Raw genomic sequence first — 26,938 nt, 5'->3', positions numbered from 1 at the left:
TCCCTACCTGGATGTGCTCGTCTTTTATTTCCTGTATTTCGTTCACCTCAATTGATTTCTGCGTCTCTGGTTCCTCTTTCGTCTTGTTTAATTCATTCTCTGCTTGTTCTATCTCCTGCATCTCAGCTGTTTCCTCCTTTGTCTCCTTTATTTTCTGCATCTCTGTCTCTGTTAATTTCTCAGTCACCTCTTTATTTTTCCCCTCGTCCGCTCGTCATCCCAACCTCACCCGTCTCCATCGCGGGCCGGACACATTCCACACTCCCCCTCGTCGGTTTGGTCATTCCGCCACGTGGTGCTGCCATTATGCAATTCATTGTCCGCATCTCACCTTTCACCTCCTTAATACTCACCCTCATTGCCTCTTGCTCCATCTGGAGACTCAACCCCATGCACTGCATCTCACCCCGCTGTGTTCACATATCGCCCATCAGTGTTTGTGCGCTCGCATCCATCTTGCTTTCCATCGTTTGCATGTTCGCTTTTATTTCTTACGCATTTGCGTCCATTTTGGCATCCATTGCCCACGCATTCTCATCCATTTTGCTTATATCCTGCATCAATCGTCCCATCATTTTCATCATCCGATCTATTGGCGAAATTGCACGTGGGGGGCGCTCGTTCGCCACTGCTCCCATTACATCCTCTGGGTTCGATTGCGAGGGATGGTCGACCTGCCTGGTGGTGTCCTGGGCCTCTGGTTCCTCTAAACCTACCATTATCTCTACACCCACCTGCCTCAGCTCATCTTGGCTTGCCATGTTGCGACTTTAAGAATAAAATTTGACGCTCGCAATTTGGGGGAAATAGGGGGGGGTTGGGTATTTGCTTCCTACACGCTTGATCCGAATCCTGTGAATTTTGTGGAGGCGGAGGGGCTGAATCGCACTCCTGATCACCAATTTGTTGTGGTGTCGGCGGCAAGCACGACCGTGAGGTGGCTCAGTAGAGTCGGCTCCACCGAACACCCGGAATCTAGATCGTGCTTCTCGGGGAACTCCAAAAGGCATGGGTCCCTTACAGGACCATGAATCGCCAATAATTCGGCCGCGTGGAATAGGGTTAATTGCCAACTTCAATATACGTAAGTATCCACGCGGCAAAGCTACTGGGGAATTCACGCCCTCGGCAGGCCTCAAACGGAACGAGCCGTTATCATGCTTGAACCGTGCGTAACCCGAGCGGATGGTTACCAAGACCCATCGGTCCAAATACACCATTTACCGTTTCCCAATTTCCCAACACGCACCATGCTAAGCCAATGAAAGAAGCACAGAAACGAGCTAGTACATTCAACAATAGGGGTTTTTATTTTACAATGGGGGGAAGGGAACTCACAAAGAGCAGAGTTATCCGAGTAAGAAATGTATCAAATGTACAAGCAAAAGCACTTAACAATTCTACTTAGTCTGGGATCCAGGGCACCAAAATTTGAGATTACCCATCACGGAAAGATATACTTTGCAGGCCACTTTTTTTGCAAGTTCAGACCCTTAGAAAACAGAATCCAGAGGCCTGCTCTGCTGGAAGAATTGCAAAATTGGAAAAAAAATGCATTTTTTACCACTACTACCCTCAAATTTTTAAATCGCCTTGTAGTGAGTGCGAGGAAAAAACCTTCGGAGTGTAAGGCTTTATTTCACTTGATTGAAGCCAATTCTACAGACAGATAAAGGAATACATGTGCAGCGAGGAATACATGTGCAGCAAGGAATACACGTGCAGTCCATCACCGCAAAATAAATCAGCAATTAGCCAGCATAAGCACGGAGTCCGGTATACCCTCAATTCTCACCATTCAACGATCACCAAGTGAACCACCGCCGTAAATGACAATGCCCCAGGGACAATCCCACCGACCGCGCGGCATCACGGTTTTATCTGACTGCGCGACACGTGATCGGGCGTCACATCCTTTAATCCATCACACGCCTCTCGTGAAAAATTGAAAAATGCAGAAGGATAAAGTTTGGGTAATTTTAATTAAAATAGTACTACACTTGGCACATTAATAGAACATAACATCCTTTAAAGTATTCACTATAAATTTGACGAAAGGTTTTCAAAATGGCCACCATATTTCTAAGATGGCTGCCATTTTCCAAGATGGATGCCATATTTTCCCATAGATATCTATGTTCGTTATATTCTGATTATTATTGCAATTATTCAAGTGTTTTGTGTTTGTTACGAAACCATTGCATGGTTTACTCTTTTTTTTGGCGTAAAAAACCCAATGTATTGTGGCTGTATCTTTCGAAGATGGCTGCCATTTTGCATGACTGATGATAATTTGGTCCGTAAAGAAACATTTTCAGAATTGTGTTACTTGCTTGATATATGTACTATTCGACCTTTGAAAGTTGGACAAGAAAACGCACTATTAAATTTAATGAAAAATTCAATATGGCGACCATTTTTTTCAAAATGGCTATCAATTTCTGACTAAATGTCTGTTCTCACCACAGATTCGATATAAATGCACAATATGAGTTCTTTTTGTGTCTTATGTTGTAACCATCTCTATGTTACGATATGCGAACTTCTGGGCCACGCACGTCCGGGCACGCGAGAGCGAAGAAACGGCCTGTGTGGTTGTTGTTTCTTGCTCGCGGTTTGAATATTTATTTATTTATTTTTTTTTTTAACGGGCACGTACTTGTATAATAAATACAAATAGTTTCACATGATGACACTTAGTAAAATTTCATCTTTTTACAAAGTCTTGCAAAATTTGACATTCATCATGTTGCACTCATCAATAAAAATGAATATTCCACTGACTAGTTCATTATTTAGTTCTCATCAGGAATCAAGAGGTTTGCTTCAACGCGTCCACATTTCAGTGGGTCGCCCATGCAAAGGCAAGCAAAAACACATTTCGAGTTGGCTCGAGCGCACAAGCAGCTCCGAAGACAGTTGCTTGTCTTGCATTTACAGAACTTTTCCTGTACAGCTCTTGGCTTTGGATCCTTTATCATCATTATTGGCACCAGTTTGCCATTCCTGATTTCTCTGCCGAATGCAGTTGTTATTGGGTGTACTGATTTCGAAATGTGAGCACTCTTACATACAGCCATTTGGTGAAGACTTCGTAGCAAGTGAAGGTAAAATGCATCCTCTGTAGGAGGCAGGCATCTGAGGTCACATTTTTTTGGAAGCGAAAATGTGTGCACGCAGGACATCCAGACTACCCAGGAAATCAGATTGTGGATAGAGGGCCAGAAAGAAGAATCTAGCAGCTTCAATGACATCAGTCAATACATCGAGGATAACGTTTTCGCCAGGTTTGCCAAACTGAGCGAGTGGAAGAAGCTTTTCAGGATTGTCTACAGCACATTTGAAAGCCCACTTATTTCCTCTTTGGAATTTATAGCTGACTGTATCACAGCCACTCAAGATGTAGGCACTGGGGATAACAGAACATATTTAGTCCTGTACTGATTTCGTAGGGTTGTAATATAGAATACCTTATTCTCAACAAATAGGGGCGCTTCTATCTCGGAAATCAGTTTTTCAAATGCATCATTAAATGGATCATTCTCAGCTTACTGTTTTATACCAGTGATCCTCTTGTTTACGTAAGTTGTCATGCAAGAGGGGTGATAGCGAAAATCTGCTGCAACTATGTCAATGCTACCACTATCAAACATATGTAATCTCTTCAGCATGACTTCATCATGAAGGCTTCTTGCTTTCTGTTGAATCTGTTTATGCCCTTCTCGATCTGTGATGAGCAAGAGCTTCCATTCGCCCTTTTTATCTCGCTCTTTGCAACAAATGAAACAATGGTGCTTGTATCGGATAGGTTGCTCAGAATTTGACCTTGTTCCCATATGTGCTGTGTTGGAACGAGAGCTTGATTCTTCACAGTAGTCTTAACATTTCGTATTTTCTGTTCAACTGTCTTTCGGTTTGTATAACTGTTACGACATTTTGCATGCATTTTTGGTTCATGTAGCATAAAGTTATGTTCATCTATAATGTCTCGTTCCAATCTAAAAGCAACTTCATCCATTTGTTTAGTGACAGCGTTAAGAAGTGCTGGATAACCCAGTGGCGTTAATTGTTGGAGCGGCACAGTTTCTGATACATGCTGACCAATTAGACATCTGGAATAATCTGTCAGATCGGGATCTTTTCTCCCTTTTGTGTTCTGGTTCCATGATTTTTTTTTTTTTTACTCCACCATGCCAGATAATCTGTGGAAGAAACAAATATGTTTCTTCTATAGGTTGCAGTCTCGAATAATACAAGAATATCTTTGTATCTCAAAAACATTACATGTACAGCCACTTGTAATAAGACAATTTCTTCTAAAGCAAGAACAAGTATGCACATCTAAATAAGGACTGCTCCCTTGCACTAAGTGACCTGACATTCTGGAGAACTAGATGAATGTTGAGATTTACTATTTGTTTTATTAATCTCATTGACTTGATATCTATTTAAATAAATTAGGATTTGGGGCATAGTTCATCTCAGGTTCACAATATATATATATATATATATATATATATATATATATATATATATATATATATATATATACATATAAATATATTTATATATATTTATATGTATATATATATATATTTATATATATTTATATGTATATATATATATATATATATATATATATATATATATATATATATATATATATATATATATATATATATATATATATATATATATATATATATATATATATATATATATATATATATATATATATATATATATATATATATATATATATATATATATATATATATATTTATATATATTTATATGTATAACATGTCTTGTAGAAAGTAGTACATTGGTCAAAAGTTTGAGTGGGGGGATTTCCAAATTGATGATAGGTTTCATTTGCCATTATATCGTTTCTTTACATGTTTTGATTGTATTTTTTTTTATCATTATGAGTGCAGAAGTATATAATCTGCGATATGAATGTAGCATTACTCACCTTCTTCTGAAAATTGATTGCCAAACAGTCATTTAAAGGTGGCTACAGTGATGACCTTCTGGATATTTACCACTGGAGCAGGTGCACTTCCTGTGCTACTTGCATGTCAACAAATAATTATTAGTAGCATCATCAAACGGACTAAAACAAAAATTTCATTTTCACATATGTTATTAATATGCATCTAAGGAAAAATAATGAGAGGGTGATATTTGTATAAGGACGGTAAGTAGACTATTAAAATGCTTGTAATTCTGTTGCCATGGTAACCAAAAATCCTAATGTTTTTGGCATTATTTTTTTTTTTTTTTTTTTTTTTTTTTTTTTTTGTATACCTTGGTCGAGGCTCGTATGAGAGCTAACACACAACTCACAGCAAGGAGGCATGAGACAAGAGGGGCGGGAGTGGAAGGGACAAAACAGTGGGGAACAGACACATTAGGTGAACTGTGGAAGGGAGAGGGATGGGGATGGGACGGGGAACATAGCGAAGAGAAGATGGACATTTCAGGGACTTTCAGGAAGGAAAGCAGGGGAATTGAGGGAAGTGGGCTTGGGTGGATTATCGGGGGTAGAAAAGATCGAGGATTTGGATGGGGGAAGATAAGAGGTGGTGGTGAACAGCTGTTTTGAAAGCCTGGAGGGAAGAATGGGAAAGAATAGAGTGAGGAAGTTTATTTCAAAGGCGGGAAAAAAGAGGAATGAAAGAGTGAAGATGAGCAGTGATTCGTGATTTTGGTAGTTTTACCAGAAGGGGGTTGTTGGCGGACCTTGAGCGCCCTGTGGAAATGTGGTGGGGACAAATCGCAGAGAGAGCAGGGGGGGCAAGGCTGGAGATGAGTCGGTAGAAGACAGAAAGACCACCGACCAACCTGCGGTGATTGAGTGAGAGGCCCAAAGACTCAGCTTCATTGCGGGAGATGCCGATGATCTTAAATGCCCTGGTTTCGACAGCGTGAAGCCGAGAAAGGTGGGAGGCAGGAGCACCAGCCCAGAGGGGAGAGCAATACTCCATCAGGCTACGGACGAAAGCTTTGTAAGTGGTCAGGAGCTCAAGAGGGCCGAGCAAGGACTTAGCACGACGGAGGATTCCCAGTCGGCGACTGGCTTTTGAGGCGAGGTTGGAAATGTGACTTTCCCAGGAAAGGTCATGGCAGATAGTGAGACCTAGAAGCTTGAAAGAAAAGACTTCTTCCAGAGGATTGTTGAGAAAGTGGATGGGGGGGGTTTTGTAAACGGTCCTTTCGAAGAGACATAGTGAGAGTGTGAGATTTGTCTGGATTGAAAGACATGTTCCACGTGTTGGACCAGTTTGTGATGGAATATTTAAATATTCCATTCAGAATAGTTAATTAGCTGACATATTTTAGGCAGAAGTCTTTTATATTAAACTCGGTGAATGCACCCGGCACTGCCCGGATTGTTTTTGAAAGAATTTAATCTTCTATACATATGTCTGACGCGAGCACAGTATTAGTTCCCTATTGGGCCATGGCAGTCATAGGCTAAGGGGGTCGGTGAGGGGGAAACACACCCCCATCCCCCTCCCCCCGGCTGAGGGGCCTTGCCACATAGCCTATAACCATCCCGGGGCCCATCCCGACATTTTTTGTTTCAGTGGTTAGCTCCTATCTTTCACCTTTCAGGAGATTAGCGCGTGCAGACAAACAAACAAACAAAAACTTAAAATCATATGTTAGATATATTGTATATGGCGTTGGCCCCATGTCAATCGGCTGAACTTGAAAAATTAACGTTACGAAATCAAGTGATGACGTCATAATTCGGAAACCGGAAGTCGGAAGTGCAATTCTTTTACATCGGGACACTCCCGGGTACGTGTTCTGTCAGCATGTGAAGTTTGGTGAGGATCAGTCCAGTACTTTTCGCGTGCATAGGTCACAGAGAAACGCACAATCAGGTGATGACATAATTCGGAAACCGGAAGTCGGAAGTACAATTCTTTTACATCAGGACACTCCCGGGTACATGTTCTGTCAGCATGTGAAGTTTGGTGAGGATCAGTCCAGTACTTTTCGCATGCATAGGTCACAGAGAAACATACACACAGACAGACACACTTTCAACTATATATATATATATATATATATATATATATATATATATATATATATATATATATATATATATATATATATATATATATATATATATATATATATATATATATATATTGATTAATTAATGTTATTGTTTAATGTATAAATGCTATTCCGCCGAAATCTTTTTCATGCAACCAGGCCTCGAATTGGTCCGTGGCAAGTGGGTTCTATATCTAATTTTTTAAGGTATGGGTCAATGTGTAAGTGTGCCCAGTTTCATGCTTTTAACACAAAATGCACATTCCACTGCCTTAGCCGCCCTAGTATTATGGGTATGTTTTGTTTAATTGATAACATGGTCACTTGAACATATATTATGCAACATTCAAATGCGGTTTCATGCATACTATAACAACATACGTACCTTTTGCTGTGGAGATCTGCTTCAATGTTGTCGTCTGCTGGTATGCCAATTTGGAAGAGAGGGAGTATTCATCGTTTCAAAATGCATTTTGTAATATTTTTATTACTTTATTTAAACAAGACAATGAAAATGTTATCTTAAATATCCAGCCTGATATTCGTTGTGTACATGATTTTTAAATAAAATAAAATAATTTAATCATTTGACATGTCAAATATTCTATGAATTTTCTTTTCACTATGGGTATTTTTATTGAGAAAAAAAATTAATATTTTAGAAGATAATGGCCATATTTGTGTATATTTCCAAATTATTTATCTGAGGGTCACAGACATATGAGAAACTCAAAACTTCGCAATACCTTTTTAATATATGTGCTAAATCATTCAGGTCAACATTGGGAGGATAACAGATTTGACACGAGAAACAAGCCCCAATACATTGTATTGCACTCCCTAATAGTGCAAACCATGCAATGGTTTTATAACAAACACAAAGCAATGAAACAATTTGAATAATACTCAACGTATAATAGAAGATTGATATCCATGGTCAAACATATTGTCCTATCTTGGAAAAAAATGGCGGCCATCTTGAAAAAAATGGTGGCCATCTTGGAAATTTTATGTCAAAAGTATAGTGGCAATTTTCAGGATGTTATGTTCTATTAATGTGCCAAGTTTGGTACTATTCCATTAAAATTACCCTAACTTTATCATTCTGCATTTTTTCACGAGAGGCGAGTTTCGATTTGAGGGGAGTCGTGGTAAAAAATGCAATTTTTTTCCAATTTTGCAATTCCTCAGGCAGAGCAGGCCTCTGGATTCTGTTCCCTAAGGGTCTGAACTTGCAAAAAAAATTGGCCTGCAAAGTATATCTTTCCGTGACAGGTAACTTCATTTTCAAGGCGATTTTTGGACCTTGGATCCCAGACTATAGAGACGGGCCCGCACTCAGACACGCACGCAAAGAAATGGACCCCGTCGGTTCTTTATTCAGCTTTCCAGCCGAGGAGGATAGTTCGGCTGGGAGTCAGGACGGCTGGCTACCTGGTCGCGAGCGCGCGGCTGGTCGTCCACCACTTCCCGGAGCTCCGGTCACCAAAGGATGGACCAGGGCAGCCGAGGCGAGACGAGGTGATCTCCCTTGTTGAAACTCGACCGCTCGCGGTAATGCGCCAGACGAGACACCTCCGAAGCGTGGGATGCAGTCCACCACTACCCAGGCAGAGACGTGGACTCGAGCAGACTCAGGACGCAAACTCCAAAACTCGCCCTGACGACAACAGTTTCTCTTGAGGAGGTAGGGGCTTCTTCTCCTGGCCACTCGCCTCCTGATTGCTCGGACCCATCGCGCGATTCCCTGGCCGTCTTCCATTGGACGGGCCCACGGTAGGCGGGGCAACTCCTACCCTTCTGGGAGGAGTCCCGATCGGAAGTGTTTGTAGCTCCGCCTATCTCCTCACCTCCGGCCCCGTGCGTAATGGCGATGGTGTTGAGTGGGAGACGGGGCGGGTGAGACGCCCGCTCCTTGCAGATTGGCCAAAGAGGGACGCCATGCCTATGTTAGACTCCACCCACGCGCGCGCTCGCTGGTGGGCGTGTGAAGAATGCCGTGAGCAGGGTGTTGTTGTTGTGAAAGCGATGTAAAAATGTAAAAGAAAACTCTGACTATCAAAATAACTCCGCAGCGCACGAACATTTAATTCCCATTCGACTAGGGACGGGACCCTAACTAGAAACACGTACTTACCGATATAACTGATCTGTAGGACCTGTCTGTTGTGTGCTCATGGCTTCCAGATTCGTAACAATATCTCTGTTTCTCACTGTTTTGTTATTTCCTCTCCCTTCCCTCTTGTCTTCTGCACCCCTTGTTATATTGTTGTGCGGCTGGGTCTCGGTGGCGAGCACGACCGTTTGAGGGAGCAGTTGAGTCTGCTCCACCGAACACACCGGAATTTAGGTCGTGACCCTCGGATAAGTCCGAAGGTACGGGTCCTTTACAGGACCATGAATCGCCAATAATTCGACCGCGTGGGGTCGGGTGAATTGCCTAATTTCAATATACCTAAATACCCACACAGTCTAACTACCGGAGAACCACACCCGCGGCAGGCCTCGAGCGGAACGAGCCGTGACCGTGCTCGAATCGTGTGTAACCCGAGCGGATGGTTATCGAGGCCCATCGGTCCAAATGCACAATTACGGCAATGGACTTCCTAATCCCCAATACGCACCATGGCAAACCAATGGCAGAAATGACGAAGAACGAGCTGGTACATTCAACAAGAGGGTTTATTTATGAACAATAATTGGGGAGGGGAACACACAAAGAGCAAAGTTTTAAAACCGAATATGCAGTCAATGTACAAGGGCGAGATACTTAAGCAATGTCTACTTCTCGGGCTGGCCACACACACACACACACACACACACACACACACACACACACACACACACACACACACACACACACACACACACACACACACACACACACACACACACACACACACACACACACACACACACACACACACACACACACACACACACACACACACACACACACACACACACACACACACACACACACACACACACACACACACACACACACACACTGGGGCCGGTTGCCCTTTATTGTGCCCTTCAGTTCGGGAGGGAAGAGCCTGTTCTTGCAACTGCCCACCTCGTGTGGTAACGTTGATCTTGTTCGGTGGTGGGACTCGGACGCGTGTCGATATATCAGGTATCGAAGGACCAAGGATTCAGCCACGGACTCCAGCCAGCTCGGATAATGACGAGGCGATAGATCACTGTGATGAGACCAGAGCCAGAGCCAGCGACAAGACGTGACCAGCTATGAGCTGACCGAGCCGTCCCGTCTATTTCTTCCCTCGGGGGGGGGGGGGGGGACGTGTCTCACGTCACCGCACCCCTCATTCTCTGGGGGGAATCGGTCATCTCCCCATGATTGGTCGGGGTGCGTGTCGGGGTGTCTCGATCCACCGCCCCCGAAGAGACTGCTTCTCTTGGAGCTCGCTCTGCGCTCATTGACTGAAAGGCGGCAAACGCGCTCGCACCCTTCCGATTGGCCGAAGCGTGGAGTCAGAACTTCGGTGACCGAGGGAACTCCGCCCACATGCGTGTTTGACATGCCATTGTGCGGAGAATGGTCCATAGTGTTGCTGTTGTTTTTGTGGATATAAAATATGTAAAGTTAGGATATAAATCCTAACTATAAAATAATCCACAGCGCACGTACAATTAATCACCCATTAAACATAGGACGGGACCCTACCAAGAAACACATACTTACCAATATAACTGATCTATAGGATCAGGCTGTTAAGTGCTCATGGCTGCCAGATTCATAACAATATGTTCTGTGTGTTTGCTCTTATATGAGCCTCAACATTGTGTTATAAAAAAAGACCATTTCAAGACCGATGTCTACTGTACTTTTTCAGTAGCTCAATTGAAGTGACTGATAACGTTTGTTCTTGAGATCACTAATGTGCATGCGATCGCTCGCTAGAGCTAGCGAGGTAGCTTACTTAACTGTACACGTTACATACGTACGTACCACGTGTGTGCGTGGTGTGTATGTGTCTCAAAAATCGCATTCACCGAGTGCACTGTGCGGCATGAGCAAGCCTACTTGCAGATGAGATCGATTTAATTTGCGTGAGTGCTCGGCTTGTAGGGATCCCCCAAAAAATTTCAGTAAATTTGATGGAAAGGAAAAACAACCCACCAACTTCAGGCATCCAAAAAGGAAGCCAGCGGGGACGAGAAACTAAAAGTTTATTTTATTTGGTCTAATGGCTGAGTATATTAACTTTTATATGCTTGGTGGGCCATCTTGGAAAATGGCCGTCAAGGTTTTTTTTTTTTTTTTTTTTTTAAAGAGGCCTCTACATCTAAAATTAATTGATATAAATTCCTGAATACTGTATTTGTAGCAAATTAGTTGCTTTTATGAAGAAGTGCACAATTCTTTGTGTATATAGTGCCCATCACAACATTAAAATGTTATAGTTTTAAATGTTTACGCCATCACTTCTATGCAGCATTTAAGTGATTCTTCACCATTGAGAGATGGGGCTAAACTAATATATTGTTGCGAATTCGCACCCGCCGGCGTGCGGACGGCCACGTAACTCTGATCGCGGCACGTCGCCCACCGGACGGACAATTCAGTCGTGACCATCCGGGAACTATCGCCCGGAGCCAGTCGCGGGTGGGCCTTTCTACCTCACCACAATCGTGCCAATCGGCCACCCGTGAAGGATAGGGTTGTTCGCCAAACTCGACCTACGGAAGTACCCACGCGGATGGTAAACCAGGCAATCGTACCTCGCCGCAGGTCGACTCTGGACACGAGCCGCTTGGGCGGCCCGTTCCGTACTATCGGGATAACCGAGCGGTGCTATCGTCGACCTCGACGGTTCAGATTATTTACCAGGCGTTTTGCACCCACTACGAACCCTTTACGTGAAGCAGGATGGAGGAAAAAACGAAGCGAAACGGGAAAACAGTTCACACAATACACATTTATTTCCCGCCACACGGAGAGCACGTATATACAGCCATACAGTCAAAATGCACATATAGCAATTAAAACAAAAAAAGCAACAACGACGCAGAGTTAATACCGACTACGCGCACACACGGCAACACTTTACAGCTTTACTTTACAGACGGCGCCAATACACATTTACTCAAAAGCAAAGAAAAGAAGCCACCCTCATAGACAAGGGGGCAGACAGGCCTGTAGGCCAAATGTGCGCGTGACCTGGAAGAGCGGCCAGGTCCGTGAGACCGGGGGGGGGGGTGCTACCTGCGTCGCATTGGCTGGCGAGCCGCAAATATGGCTGCGCGGCTGTGCCCCGACTCCGTGCTCCTTGGCGAGTTTCGTTGGCACGATGTTTGGAGTGGGGTGGGAACGGGACCCCCTTTTGCAATATCTCAGCGCGGGGGAAAGGGGGAATTGTTGATGCCCTGGGGGAGGGAGATGGCTGGCTGGCTTTGGTTCCGCGATGAGACGAGTCATTCCCCACACCGTAATCTCGTCGCGAGACCGCCGTCCTTCTCGCCTCGGACCCGAGCTCCCTTGCTTGCAGTTCCACAGCGACTCTTCTCCGTTCCGCACTCTCCTCACGCGACCGACCCGACTCTTTTCCAAACTCTCTCGGCGACTCCATAACCCAACTCGCTTCATTCGCCTTGCGCTCGCCTTCTTATAGGCTGGCAGGAGCAGTTAATATGCAAATATTCGGATCAGAATGACCTCGGGGGCGGAGCCATGCTCGCCCATTGGTCGGAGGAAACGGGGGCGTGAACCACCCCTGATCCTACAATTTGCATATATCGACTTCACACACACGCGCCTGGAGGCAGGGCCAAGCCGCCCCGCGCTCGCGAAGTAGATGGAGGAAAAGTGGGCGTGTAGCGTTTTTGATCTGAATTTTCCCTCAGAAAGGCCGCAATTCGCGCTCGCGGCTCGGTGCGCTCGGCACCAAACGCTGAACGGGATCGAGACGGCCCGACGTTCACTGTTCACAGGTGGTGCGGAAATGGCCGTAGAAGGAGAGAGGTGAAGGTGGTGGAGGGTTTTCGGTGGTGGTTTGATGGTTATGGTTCCGTTTGGGAATGGCGGTGGTGCGATGATGTGGGAGCGTAGATGGTGGCGGTGGCATGGTTGTTGTGTGATGGCGGTTGAGACGTGGTTGGTTCAAAATAAAGATAGAACAGAAAAAAATGGCTAACTCAAAGCGTCGCAGCCCGGATGAATCGCATAAATTCCCTCTATACAACGGGTTTGGGCTAACTACACATGTACTAACAGAGATATCTCACCTGAGGGTCCTGAATAGTGGTTTGCGAATTTCCACAGCCGTAACGATAGCCCTCCCCTTTTTACAGACTCGTCCCGAGTCGTCAAATTCTCGTGTGCCATCATGTATAGTTCTCCCCGAGTACGTTGTACCTACGGATCCCTGAGTGCAACATTCATGGTATTTGTGTCCCCAAAATAAATAACCTGAGGGCTGAGTAACTAACTAAACAAACCCACTCAAACGGACGACTTAAATAAAATTGCCGGCGCTATGACACACATGCCGGGGGGCGCACTCATATGTACACTACATCTTAACACCTTACAAAATTTACACTAACCATGGCCCAGGATCGAAGGACTCTGCAGGAAGCAAAACAAAAGTCAATCGGCGCATGGGCGACCACCGCAGGCTCGTGTTGTAGCTGCCAACAGGACAGTTCTTGCAGCTTGCAAACTGTTGCGACGATCCTGGCGCACATGGCAATGAACAAGGGGCGGGGAAAATTAAAATTGAACGGGGCAAAAAGTAGATGAGGGCAGTGGGCATGGCATGGCAAAGGCAGCAGGCAAACACAGCCTGCAGAACAAGGCCGCTGCAGGCAAACACAGCCGGCGGACGATCAGACCGGCACAGAACTTGCAGCAAACAGCTGCAGACGATCCGGCCGACACAGGCCTCGCAGTAAAACACAGCTGGCAGATGAAGTGGGCCGGCACAGGCCTTGAAGTAACACAGCCAGCCGATGAAGTTTGCCGGCCTTTGCCTTTCAGTGTAGGTTGGTGGAGGGATTGCGGTGGTGCTGGCCACTCGGAAGGCGGGCTCGGACCTACCTACTGTCTCCTTCCCACCTATCGCCTTTGCCTGTCACTGTCCATACCCACTCCCTTAATTTGTCCAAAACCAATTTAGCCCCAACTTTTTTTTTTTGTTGTTTTTATGTTCACTTCCCCACTATAAATCATCCCCTAACCCCCTTTATCGTCCTTGTTCGGCTAACCTATCGTCTCCTAGCCTACTCCCAACCCCTACGTTCCCTTCCCGGAGGGGAATAAGGGAGAGCTCGCGTCCTGTGTCGAGGCCCAATGTAAGCCTCAAGATAGCCTCCCCAGACTTCAGCGATCTAACCCAAAGTGGGTCCAGCGGCCCACAACGAGAGCGAAGGGATGGATGGTGCAGAGGGGTACACTTCCTAACCTACCCTAACCATTAACCTTTAAACTACGCCGGGGCTTTCAACAAGCGCCTCTCCCTTAATCTATTGGTTCTAACAACCCAGATTCCCGTCGCCTGTGTTGGTGTCCTCCCAATTTTGGGCCTCGCCCCCCCCCCAATTTTCTTCCCGTGCCCTCACACGGTCTCACGGCTGGGACGCGTGGCTCCCCTTGGCAGGCACGACCTTCTGACGATTCTCGAACAATGGCACCCCCGGGCACTACACTGCCTCCGAGCCTACCAGCTCCCTGACACCGGGGAGTGCCCTCCATGGCAACTCACCTGCAACGCTCACGTGGCAGGCTGGCTTCCCAGGCCCCTTTCCGAGGGTAACCCGTGCCCACAACACTGCCCACGCGGCTAACGGCGCCCTGGGCTCCCGCATAATGTGGGCGCACCCGTGCCCACTACGCTATCCCAGCCCCCCATGGGCCCTTGGCCTACCACGGCCGACGAGCCCGGTGCCCGGGGTACCCACTCAGCGATACTCAGCTTTCGCAGCCATGCTCCCAGCCCGTCAACAGAGCTCCTGCACCCCTCCAAATGGATTTCGAGCTTACTTTCCCACCAACAACAAAACTACCTCCATTTTTCAATTTAACTAACCCAGCTACCTCACTTTACACTGACCCCGGGGTCCCTTGGGCGGGAGTCACTCCTCCCCCCAAATCACTCATCGCACCATGCATTCCACATTCGCTCCACTCACACAGACCCGCTGGCCTCACTCACTCACCAAGCACATGTTTCCACTCAACTCACCAACTCTTCAACACACACACACTGCTGAACTCTGCCATCCTTCTAACTTCCTCCCCTAACTCACTCGTGCTCCCACGTCGTCCGTTAAACTACAGCGCGTTCCATTTAACACTACGTCGCTAAGCTACGTCCCCTCTACACACTCAAAAGTCTGTCCATGTCTCCAAATCCATTTAAATCCATTCCCCATCCTAAAGCTCACTACAATCCCTCTAACTAATCCATTCCACGGGCCCCATGAGGACTTACCCCTGCCCCATGAAGCCGGTCGAGCTAACACTAACCCATCCCCCTATCCATTTGTCATCCTGTGCCCAGGCCAAGGGATCTTCCACCCCTGCCCAGGGAATCCTGTTCACCCGAAAGCGAGGCTTGCTTTTTTTTATTGCGCAGCACCAGAGCGGCAACTCGCAACCTGCGCACCAGCACGGCAATTCACAGCCGCGCACCTTTGTAGCTGCCCGTAACATCATGGCAGCTGCACGTGTACCTCGTCCCTCCGGACGGCACCATCCGGCAGGGATTCAACCCCTCCTGCTGGATTCCAACCACACAAGCAGCCATAACGTCACCCTGCGCATAAAAAAAACACAAGCCTCGCGTCTCGAGGGGTTCCCCACGCGAACACATGTGCTCTGCCCGTTGGAGCTTAACACACCCGCCCGTGTGCAGAACCCATCCGGTCCAAATTCGTTTTCCTGCCTAAACTTTGTCCGTCGTGGGATCGGCAACATTCACCGCGCTCGTTTCCGGACCGGGCTTCACTCCCGCAAGCGAGCACGTGGCGGCCTCGTGCGTTGCACAGCACGGACCTCGCGCTCGCTGCCGTGTAAACCCGGCACGGTCCCCGTTGAAACTACGGCCGCTACCCGGCTTTTGTCCCTCTCTCGCCGTTGTCTCCGTCGCACTATCGCGCTCAAGCTCCATTCCATCACACTCACCCCGGGAGACGCGGCTGCGTACTCCCGCATGCCGACCGTCATCTCCCTCACATACCGCTCTCTTACACACACTGTCCTCCTTACACTCGCACGCGGTGCCTCATCTACACACGGCGTGCTGGGAAGCACGCACCTCGGCACACTTGCCACCACACCACTCACACACGGGGGCGCACACACACCGGGACAACCACACTGGGGATTTGTTCCACCCCAAGGGTTTCCAGGGCCTCTATACCCCCTAAGCTCGGCGTGCACCCGTTCGCAGCAGTCGCCCCCTCGACTCTACCTGGCACGACCAAACCCACCTTGTCGTGAATCGCTTCAAGGGGGGCATACTCCCTCCCCTCGTTCCTGGAGGAGGCCATCCAGCTGCTCGCACCGGGTCCCCAAACAGTCCACCAGCTCACCCCCATTAAGCCTCGCTTACTCTGTGTGTGTTCCGTTCCTTTAACCCCGTCTTTATCATGCAGTCTCTCTATTTTTTTCTATCTCCCGCGTCTCTATACATTTTCTCTCCTTGTTCCTTATTTCTGTTTCTTCCTGGTCCCTTTTTCCTTCCCATTGGAGTCGTTCTTCCTCTCTGAGCCCGATTAGCTGTTCGTTCTCCCTCCAGAATTTTTTAATCTCTGTGGACTCAAATTTTGCTCTCCCCTCGAGCTGGTTGATTTCAAGCTCGTATAGTTTTTGTTTTCTCTCCCACTGTTCCTCATGCTTCTCAGCCTCCGATCTCATAGTTTCTTTCAATTGGCTTTGTTCTTTTTTCCTGTTTCGTTCGTTGTTCGTTCATTATCTCTGCATGCCTCAACCTTGCTTTCTTTTTCAATTGTTCTTGTCTTTCTTTTTAAATTTCTTTCACCCCCTGTCCCTCATTCTCCAATCTCATCGTTTCCTTCTATTGCTTGATTTCTTTCTCCTGTTTCAGTCGTTGCTCTTCCATTGTATCTGCATACCTCAACCTTTTTTTTTTTTTTTTTTTTTTTTCAATCACCTGATTTCTCCTTCCTGCTTCATTCCTTGCTCCTTCACTTTCTCCTCGTATTCCAACCTATTTTTTTCCTTTTGTTGTTCAGTTTCAAATTCATACTCTTTCAGTTTTCTATTCCAGTGTCTTTCTTGTTCCTCATTCTGCAATCTCGTTATTACCTTCAATTTCCTGATTTCTTTCTCCTGTCTCATTCCTTGTTTTTTGTATTTCCAATTCCACTGTCTTCCTTGTTCCTCATTCTGCAATCTCGTTATTTCTTTCAGTTGGCTGACTTCCTTCTCCTGTCTCAATCTTTGGTCTTTCAGTACTCTTTCTTGTTCCTCATTCTGCAATCTCGTGGTTTCCTTCCATTGGTCGATTTCCTTCTTCTGTCTCATTCGTTCTTCCATCATTACTCTTTCTTGCATCTCATTCTTTAATCTGGCCTTCGCTTCCAGCTGTTTGATCTGTACAGTGTGGTTCCTTAAAGTTTCATTTTCCGTCCTCTTCCTTCCCTCCTTTAACACTCTCAGTTCGTTTTGTAATCCCCTCCCTTTGTTTTGGTGTTTCTGTAACTCAGCAATTTTTTCCCATTTTTCCTTCCTCTCTTCATCACTGCTTTCCTTTAGTTCTTCCTGATATTTCTTTCCCATTTCTATCTCCCTTTCCAGGGTTTCTCTTTTGTTTTTGCCTGATCTTACCTCTTCCTTCAGTTGTTCCAATTCCCCATCTTGTTTGCGTTTTTCCTTTTCTGGCTTTGTTTTCCTTTCTCCTTCCTCCCTCATTTCCCCCTGCAGTTCTTTGAACTGTTCAGACTTTTCCAGGAATTCTTCCATCCTTTCCTCCAGCTGTCTCTCTCCTCTTTTTATCTTTCATTCTAGGCTCTCTTTCCTGATTGCCTGTTCTTCTCTCTTCCTTCAATTGTTCCAGATATTCCTGTTCTCTTGTTGCCTCCTCCTTCAGTTGCTTTCCCTCCAAATTGTTTTTCCGTTTTTGCTCTTCTAACTTTTTCTTCAGTTCACTTTCCGCTTGTTCCCACTTATGGATCCTCAAGTCTATTTCCCCTATTTTTCCCTTTAATTCTTCGAACTGTGTTGACTTCTCCAATAGTTCTTTCTTTAATTGTTTTACTTCCAGCTCGTGTTTCTGCTTTTCTTTTTTGAGCTCGGTCCTCCATTCTTCCTTTAATTCTTCCCATAGCCCGCCAATGTCCGCCTGCCTCGCCTGCCATGCCCACTTGGTTTGAAACGGCTGTTAGGAGCGCTCGCCTCGTGTCGCGCCATTCGCAGCGACATAAATAGCCGCTCGCTCCGTGCTGAGGTGCGATCGCGCTGCCATTATGCGACCCAGTTTTCCGGCAAAGTCCGTGCTCAGTAAATGGGGTTGAGCTTCCCCACGGATTAAAATTACAAGCAGTACCATCCCGGGCCATGGATTCTACAGTTCTACACATATACATTTCTACCCCCGGCACCCGCTCGCCTTGAGATTCCATCTTATTTCTCGTAAGGGGTTAATTTAAATCGCTCGTAATTTGGAGGGAATCGGGGGTCGCTCCTCTCACCCCTGAACCGATTCCCCGTGAATTTAGCTTGGAGGCGGGAGGGATTCGAATCCCACTCCCGGATTGCACTCCCACTCCCACACCAGTGTTGCGAATTCGCGCCCGCCGGCGTGCGGACGGCCACGTAACTCGGATCGCGGAACGTCGCCCACCGGACGGACAATTCAGTCGTGACCCTCCGGGAACTATCGCCCGGAGCCAGTCGCGGGTGGGCCTTTCGACCTCACCACAATGGTGCCAATCGGCCACCCGCGTGGGATAGGGTTGTTCGCCAAACTCGACCTACCTAAGTACCCACGCGGATGGTAAACCGGGCGATCGTACCTCGCCGCAGGTCGACTCCGGACACGAGCCGCTTGGGCGGCCTGTTCCGTACTATCGGGATAACCGAGCGATGTTATCGTCGACCTCGACGGTTCAGATTATTTACCGGGTGTTTTGCACCCACTACGAACCCTTTATGTGAAGCAGGATGGAGATTCAATTAGGAAAAGACGAAGCGAAACGGGAAAACGGTTCACACAATGCACATTTATTTCCCGGCACACGGAGAGCACGTATATACAGCCATACAGTCAAAATGCACATATAGCAGTTAAAACAAAAAAGCAACAACGACGCAGAGTTAATACCGACTACGCACACACACGGCAACACTTATACAGCTTTACTTTACAGACGGCGCCAACACACATTTACACAAAAGCAAAGAAAAGAAGCCACCCTCATAGACAAGGGGGCAGACAGGCCTGTAGGCCAAATGTGCGCGTGACCTGGAGGAGCGGCCAGGTCCGCGAGACCGGGGGGGGTGTCCTACCCGCGTCCTCGTGACGCGTTGGCAGGCGAGCCGCGGCTGTGCCCCGACTCCGTGCTCCTTGGCGGGTTTCATTGGCACGACGTTTGGAGTGGGGTGGGAACGGGGCCCCCTTTTGCACTATCTCAGCGCGGGGAAAAGGGGGAATTGTTGATGCCCTGGGGGAGGGAGATGGCTGGCTGGCTTGGGTCCCGCGATGAGACGAGCGATTTTCCCCACACCATAACCTCGTCGCCGACCGCCGTCCTTCTTGCCTCGGACCCGAGCTCCCGTGCTTGCAGTTCCACTACGACTCTTCTCCGTTCCACACTCTCCTCACCCGACCGACCCGACTCTCTTTTCCAAACTCTCTCGGCGACTCCAGAACCCAACTCACTTCATTCGCCTTGCGCTCGCCTTCTTATAGGCTGGCAGGAGCAGTTAATATGCAAATATTCGGATCACAATGATCTCGGGGGTGGAGCCACGCTCGCCCATTGGTCGGAGGAAACGGGGGCGTGAACCTCCCCGATCCTCGAATTTGCATATATCGACTTCACACACACGCGCCTGGAGGCAGGGCCAAGCCGCCCCGTGCTCGCTAAGTGGACCGAGGAAAAGTGGGCGTGTAGCGTTTTTGATCTGAATTTTCCCTCGGAAAGGCTGCTATTCGCGCTCGCGGCTCGTTGCAATCGTCACCAAACGCCGAACGGGCCCGAGACGGCCCGACGTTCAGTGTTCACAGGTGGTGCAGGAATGGCCGTAGAAGGAGAGAGGTGAAGGTGGTGGAGGGTTTTCGGTGGTGGTTTGATGGTTATGGTGCCGTTTGGGAATGGCCGTGGTGCGATGATGTGGGAGCGTAGATGGTGGCGGTGGCGTGGTTGTTGTGTGATGGCGGTTGAGACGTGGTTGGTTCAAAATAAAGATAGAACAGAAAAAATGGCTAACTCAAAGCGTCGCAGCCCGGATGAATCGCATAACTTCCCTCTATACAACGGGTTTGGCTAACTACACATGTACTTCCAGAGATATCTCACCTGAGGGTCCTGAATGGTGGTTTGTGAATTTCCACAGCCGTAACAATATAGTGTGATATCTCAAAACGTTATGGACGGATTTGGATGAAACTTTGTGGACAGGTTGGGTGTGTGGCAAGGACTAATTTATTCGATTTTGGTGAAGATCCAAATCCGGATCTGGATCCGAGAATTATTTATTTTTAAAGTGATTCTACACCATTGAGAGATCGGGCCAAAAATGATATAGTCCTGTATGGCTTGGCATTTCAAAAATGTAATGGTCCTGATTTGTTCTCGTGGATCAGACCTCGTGTGGCGGAGGTATGCACTCTACTGAGTGCCCTTCTAGTTTAACCTGTGAGTGTACGGCAGTCAAAACACTTGTCCGTTCACGAGTGCTACTTTTTAATAAATTGTTACAGTTGTGGGGGTAGATGGAGGAATTTCATAAGAAAGTTAGGATTGAATGGTGTTGTTTGGTTCATGAACATGTAGGAGGTAGGAGGCATCTCAATGTAATTAAGTCGGGAAACTGTGAGCTTAAGTGTTACGTATCACCACACCGGGGGAGGGGGGGGTGGTGCAGAGTCAATGAGATCGGGATTAAGGATAAGTTCTCCAAGTCTGCAATTGCCCCCCCCCCCTGTGACGACGAGTATGTAATTACAAGTGTGAGGCCACTGGTTCTATTCGAAGAGGAATCGCTTGGATGATGGGGAGGGCTCCAGGCTCCGCCTCTTTCACACGCTGCCCGGCACGTTCTTCTCCCACACTCCCCAGATGAGACTGACACAAATGTCTGCCTCTACCCCTTTTAATATCTCTGTTCTCGCTTTGCTGTGTGATGTCATTTGGCCCTGCCTGCTCCATGCTCCGCTCGACGCTCATTGTGGGCCCGGCCTCAATCAAGCAGAGGCCCCACCCCGAAGGTTCTAAAATGGCAGAACCATGCCAATACATGCGATTTTGGTTTTGCAAGTCTGCTTTCTTTATAAAGAACATTAAGGACAGATTACAAAGGATAAACCATAAAAGTTCATTATGGGATGAGCGGTTTTAGACGCAAACATTCGGAGGGGAGACGACAGGCTTTATCTATCAATATCGACATAATCTATTACAATTGATTTACTTCACTCTTGCGCTAAATCAGGTGTTATGGAAATAACTTTATAAAGTCTATATTTTAACCTCTCGAAGTGATTCCTGCAACAATATTTTCACGAAGGATTTGAGCTTCATTTGACCAACAAGGCAGGATACTTGCTTCACATGTTGTAATTTATCCCAAACTTGTATCGGGATGTTTTAATTCACTCAAACACCCAGTTTTCATTCATGCAATTTCTTGTAGTCCCTTAGTATGCATGCAGTTTCATGCTGCTCGGTTTTGTAGTTTGAGTTGTGGAACACCACACACACACACACACACACACACACACACACACACACACACACACACACACACACACACACACACACACACACACACACACACACACACACACACACACACACACACACACACACACACACACACACACACACACACACACACACACACACACACACACACACACACACACACACACACACACTTACTTGTATCGATAGAATTGTGTGCTGTATATTGATAATGCATCTTATTTTTGAGCAGTACTGTGAAGTGTTCTGGCCGAAAAAGAAGCGCTGGTGCCGTGCTCGTGTGGACGCCATTTGCCAGGGGATGCGCAATAAAACAAGTTGTTTTCTGTTGGACTACAATCGTTCAATCACAGTATCTTCACCAAGGTGTTTTTCTTTTCTTTCAATATAGTGGATACTGTACATGTATGATTTGTTTTGAATGATAAATTTGGTCTTTTCACATGAATTTGTCGGTGCAGCTATTCTGCTGATGTATATCTCCTATCCCCACCTTGACTCCTACCCATATGCATTTATTGTGGAAATAATTTAAAATTTGCAGAGGTACAATCATGTGGCTTAACACATAAAAATTCAAGGATTGTTACACGCTGGCCAAAAGTGTAATTTTTTGCATGATGGTTGACTGGAGTTCTGAGAGCAAGAGAATCTATGGCTGCAAGTTCAATTCTCAATATGACGGATTTTATTCCATTTTTAGTGACAGGTTTGTGTGAAGCCAATTTCTCTTGTATTTGAAATGTAGACTGTTGGAAAAGCTTGCCTGCAGTGTGTATGGGGATAAATTCTCCCCGAATTGCTAAGTGGTAGTTGTAGAACTGTTGCCTTGTGAGCCTGGTGTGACATGTTTGACTTGATGCAACATGCTGTGTGTCACAGTGCCAGCCAGCATAACCACCGAGAAACAATGGTAGGTCACACATGGTATCAATGTTACAAGACACATAGGAAATGTGCTGGGGTGATCTGTCTCGGACATACGACAATGTCCCTGCTGCGACTTCATCATGTGTCAACTGATTGTATCGTTTGCACTCAGGACCATGCTTGAATTACATCCTGACTTCCTGCGGCTCTCTGCCTTCTGCAGTTGCACAAATATCTTCCTCTTTGTTGACAGCAGCATGTTCCTGTAGGCAGCAGCAGAAGGATTGTTTCCAGTTATCACTTTGTGGATGTGTTGGAAACGATCAGGTCGATATGTATTCTTCTGAGATGTATTGATGCTTGAGGTTACAGCTTAATCCCCATTAGTGATGTACAATTTGCCATGCAGTCTGTCCTCCCCCTCAGGAGGGTAAACAGTTGAAGTGCAATGGAATGTCTGACTATGCATGTGAAAACTCGAGGTGCCATGGCCGTGGGGGGGGGGGGGTTATTTTGGTCCCACAGGAGGCAAATGAAAAAGTGCTTGTTTATTTGCATATGTTGGTTCTGAAGTTATTTACCTCTGGGGAATTGTCACTGAAAAGTGCTTGAAGAGACCAGTAGGATACTGGGATAGGGCAGGCAAAGAAATTGTGGAAACAGTTCATGTATTCACTAAGAAATCTGAATGTGTGACAGTATTAACACGTTAGTCATCTGGCCAAGATGGTAAGGTGCCATATTAGTGTGTTGATGCTGAACTGCACATTTTAGGCATTGGCGTCCTCTCTGTTCAGCTCAAATGGCCTGAAGTTTTGTTGTTCAGTCTTGCTTGGCAGTACTTTTGCTACTTCCTTTCTTCTGCACTTGCACTCTTGCTGCTCTTGACTCATTTGCCCTCAGTGTAACTGTTACCTCTATCTTCTGCTTTCTTGCTGTTCTTGATCAATTTGCTCTCGGCATAACTGTTCATCTCGTATCTCATGTCATATCTCATCTCATCTGTCCTCCCCCTTTACAGAGTTGTAGAGGTAGTCTCAACTGAGAAGCCTCTTGATTTTGAGGTCAAATTTTTAAATCGTCATTTTTCATCCGATTGACTTGAAAGCTGAACAGGATTTGCATATTGCTTCACTGATTTGGGAAACCAACTCTTTGAGGTCAAAAGCTCAAAGGTCAACTCAAAGCCAAACTTCTAAAATCATCAATTTCAATCTAAAAAAATCAATTTTTATCTGAGCTTTGATTGAGATTGTCAATATTAATCTTAATGAAATGGACAATTTGATGTATCAATGGCATCCTTTGGAAAAGGGTGTGGATTTTGCAAGCATCATGCTCTGCATGACATCGTTTTCTTGTTTGTTTGTTTGTTTATGTGCAGCTTATCTCAAAATGTGGATGGATTTGTGTGAAATTTGGTGGGTACGTTGAGTGCTACGAGGAGAAATTTTTTTATTACAATTTTGTTAAGATCCGGCTCCTTTTTCAAAGTGGTTTTTCACCATTGAGAGATGGGGTCAAAAACAATATATAGCATGATATCTCAAAGTTGTGGACGGATCCAGACGAAACTTGGCGGACAGATTGGGTGTGTGATGAGGATGAATGGACTCTATTTTGGTGAAGACCCGGATCTGGGCGGAGGTATGCACTCTACTGAGTGCCCTTCTCGTTTTAAATGTAATCATCTTGATCAGGCATGTAAAATTCCCTTTTGCCTTCGCCGTATTTACCAGTCATTTTGATGAGCCGAGTGCACTGCGATTGTGGAAAGCTACGGCTGCAGATACTTGATGGGCTTGGTGGGAACAGTTCATAATGGAGATTTGTCTTGCAATTTATCGCATTAACTAAGATAACATGCTCATAATTTATATAATGGTCAAATTTTTGCATCTCCACAGATCCGAAGAACTTGCTCAAATTCCACCTTCCTTATTTTAAAATACTGCACATCTTTCATTCACTTTATCCATTCTGTGCCTCATTGTTTATACACACTGTTTGTGTGTTTGTATCAGCTTGCAGCCCCCTGGAGAGGCGTTCTTGCATCCAGTGATACGATATAAGTGTTCACTCGGAGACGTTAAACCCGTCGGTCTTCTCTATGATCCATTGCAGGATGTTGTTTGTTTGCGGTCAGTAATTTCCCTTATCTTCAATTTTACATCCAAGAGTTGCAGTAATGATAATTATTCATGTAATTGTGCTTCTGTTTCTGTTTGCCTTTATATGCATCAGAAGTTAGTGTCAATGAAAAAGAGCAAATGATTTTTGTCTGCATAAAGTGCATGTATATTTTTTAATATAATTGTCTGAGAATGTTTATCATCTGCATAAATTTTGGAGATTCTCAAAAAAAAATTGAAATGGAGAGAAAACCATTTCGTTCATTTATAATCTATTCGACCATATTCTCTGAGACATTATGGTAAAAATCAGACTATGTTACTTGAATGTCACTCTTCTTGTAGGCCTGCTGAGCAGTGGAATATGGCGGCTCGACATTACTTCAAGGAAGCTGTGGAAGGTCAGGATGAAATTGCCATCTTTTGGCACAACTTTCATACTAATTTCAACTTACTACTCATTTAAACTGGAGAAAAGAAAATGATAACATTTCAACTGAGAAAACTTCAGTGCAGAATTTTTTTACTTCCAATAATTCCAGAATGCACACAACAAATAGGCAAGGAGCTATTACTGTGTAAAATAAATAAATGGGACAAATTCTGAAACATTATCCCCCCCCTCCCCTCCTCCATGTACAGTGGCCTGCAAAAGTATTCACCCCGACCAATAATGCCACATTTTGATGAATTACAAATGATATAGAAACAATTTTTCCAAATAAACTTTTTATTCAAAATTGAAGAAGTCAAACTACACAGTTATAGTTGAAGGAGGTTACATGTCATGAATACCTTCAAAAACATGTACAGATAAAAATTCATTGGTTGCAAAAGTGTTCAGCCCCTTAGGTCCTTTTCCACAAAGGTGCTTCCACCAGGTGGAAGTTTCAGATTTCTGTCTGACTCAAGAAGGTTTTCATCAAGGATTCTCGTGTACTTTGCACCATCCATTGTCCCTTCTATCCTCACAAGCTTGCCAGTCCCTGGTGATTGAAAAGCAGCCCCATAACATGATGCTACCATCACCATGCTTGACAGTAGGGATGGTGTTGACTGGGTGATGTGCCACATGTAACTCTTTGACTTTAGACCAAAAAGTTAAATTTTTGTCTTGTCTGATTACAAAACTTTCTCCACATTCTTTCAGTCTCATTAAATGTTTTTTTGCAAATTCCATATGAGCTTTGAGATGAGTCTTTTTCAGTCATGGCTCTTTCTTGCCAATTGTCCATGGAGGCCAGCTTTGTAAAGGAAATGGAAATGTGATATTGATGATTGATGAATACTGACCACTATTTTGGACATAGAGCCTTGCAGATCTTTCAAAGTCATTGATGGATTTACAGTGACATCCTGAACCAGTTTCCTGCTTTCCCAGCTGCTGAGTTTGGATGGATGACCTCATCTGGGTAGCGTCTGGGTGAAATGCTGCTTCCACTTCTCGTCTAGGACCTGGCTTAGACATGTATGCACTTGATTTAGGAGAGGATGACTCAACTGTTTTAGGCTAATATGACCCCAAGGAACAACTTGGGATGTGTGCCAAAATCTCCATCCGGGACGAACAGCCCGAAAATGACCATGGCTTTTAAAAATCTATGTACCCCTTTGTCTATCACTCTATGCACCCTATTATCACTCACTCAGCCTGCTTTTGATTTATTCATAGCACCAGTGCTACAAGATCCGGAGAGAGAGAGAGTGAGAGAACGACTTATCCATCCAGTGTCACAGAGATAATATCTCATTATATTATAGATAATATCACTCCATCCAAGCAGCCTTTCAAGTTTACCTTAAGGAAAGGGCATCGCTGTCCCACTCCTTGGATTACTGGAACGCATACGTTTCCCACCTGTTCCCAATAGTCAGGGATCTGACCAATTCTCTGTGCGTATGATGATCCGTATGATCCGCATAGTGATTTGGCACATGTT

At 45.7% G+C, this 26,938-nt stretch overlaps 1 protein-coding gene and 1 pseudogene across 3 annotated transcripts in view; one reads left to right on the top strand and one right to left on the bottom strand.

Moving 5' to 3' along the window:
• Window positions 1-25,471, top strand: part of LOC147035233 (putative ATP-dependent RNA helicase TDRD12) — a 51,653-nt gene extending 26,182 nt beyond the window's left edge. For all 3 annotated transcript variants that reach the window (XM_085894853.1, XM_085894681.1, XM_085894764.1), the window contains exons 4-6: window positions 22,229-22,362; window positions 24,891-25,007; window positions 25,344-25,471. In XM_085894853.1, the coding sequence (XP_085750979.1) occupies window positions 22,229-22,362; window positions 24,891-25,007; window positions 25,344-25,464 (372 nt within the window). In that variant the 3' untranslated portion in view covers window positions 25,465-25,471. The remainder of the gene's footprint in view (window positions 1-22,228; window positions 22,363-24,890; window positions 25,008-25,343) is intronic.
• LOC147035234 (uncharacterized) lies at window positions 2,796-3,426 on the bottom strand (annotated as a pseudogene).
• Window positions 25,472-26,938: the final 1,467 nt, after the last annotated feature.

This window comes from Eptatretus burgeri, chromosome 1 (assembly GCF_056783735.1).
Source record: "Eptatretus burgeri isolate ZD-2024b chromosome 1, Ebu_testis_v1, whole genome shotgun sequence".
Lineage (NCBI taxonomy): Eukaryota > Metazoa > Chordata > Myxini > Myxiniformes > Myxinidae > Eptatretus > Eptatretus burgeri.
This window is presented reverse-complemented; position numbering and strand designations above follow the sequence as displayed.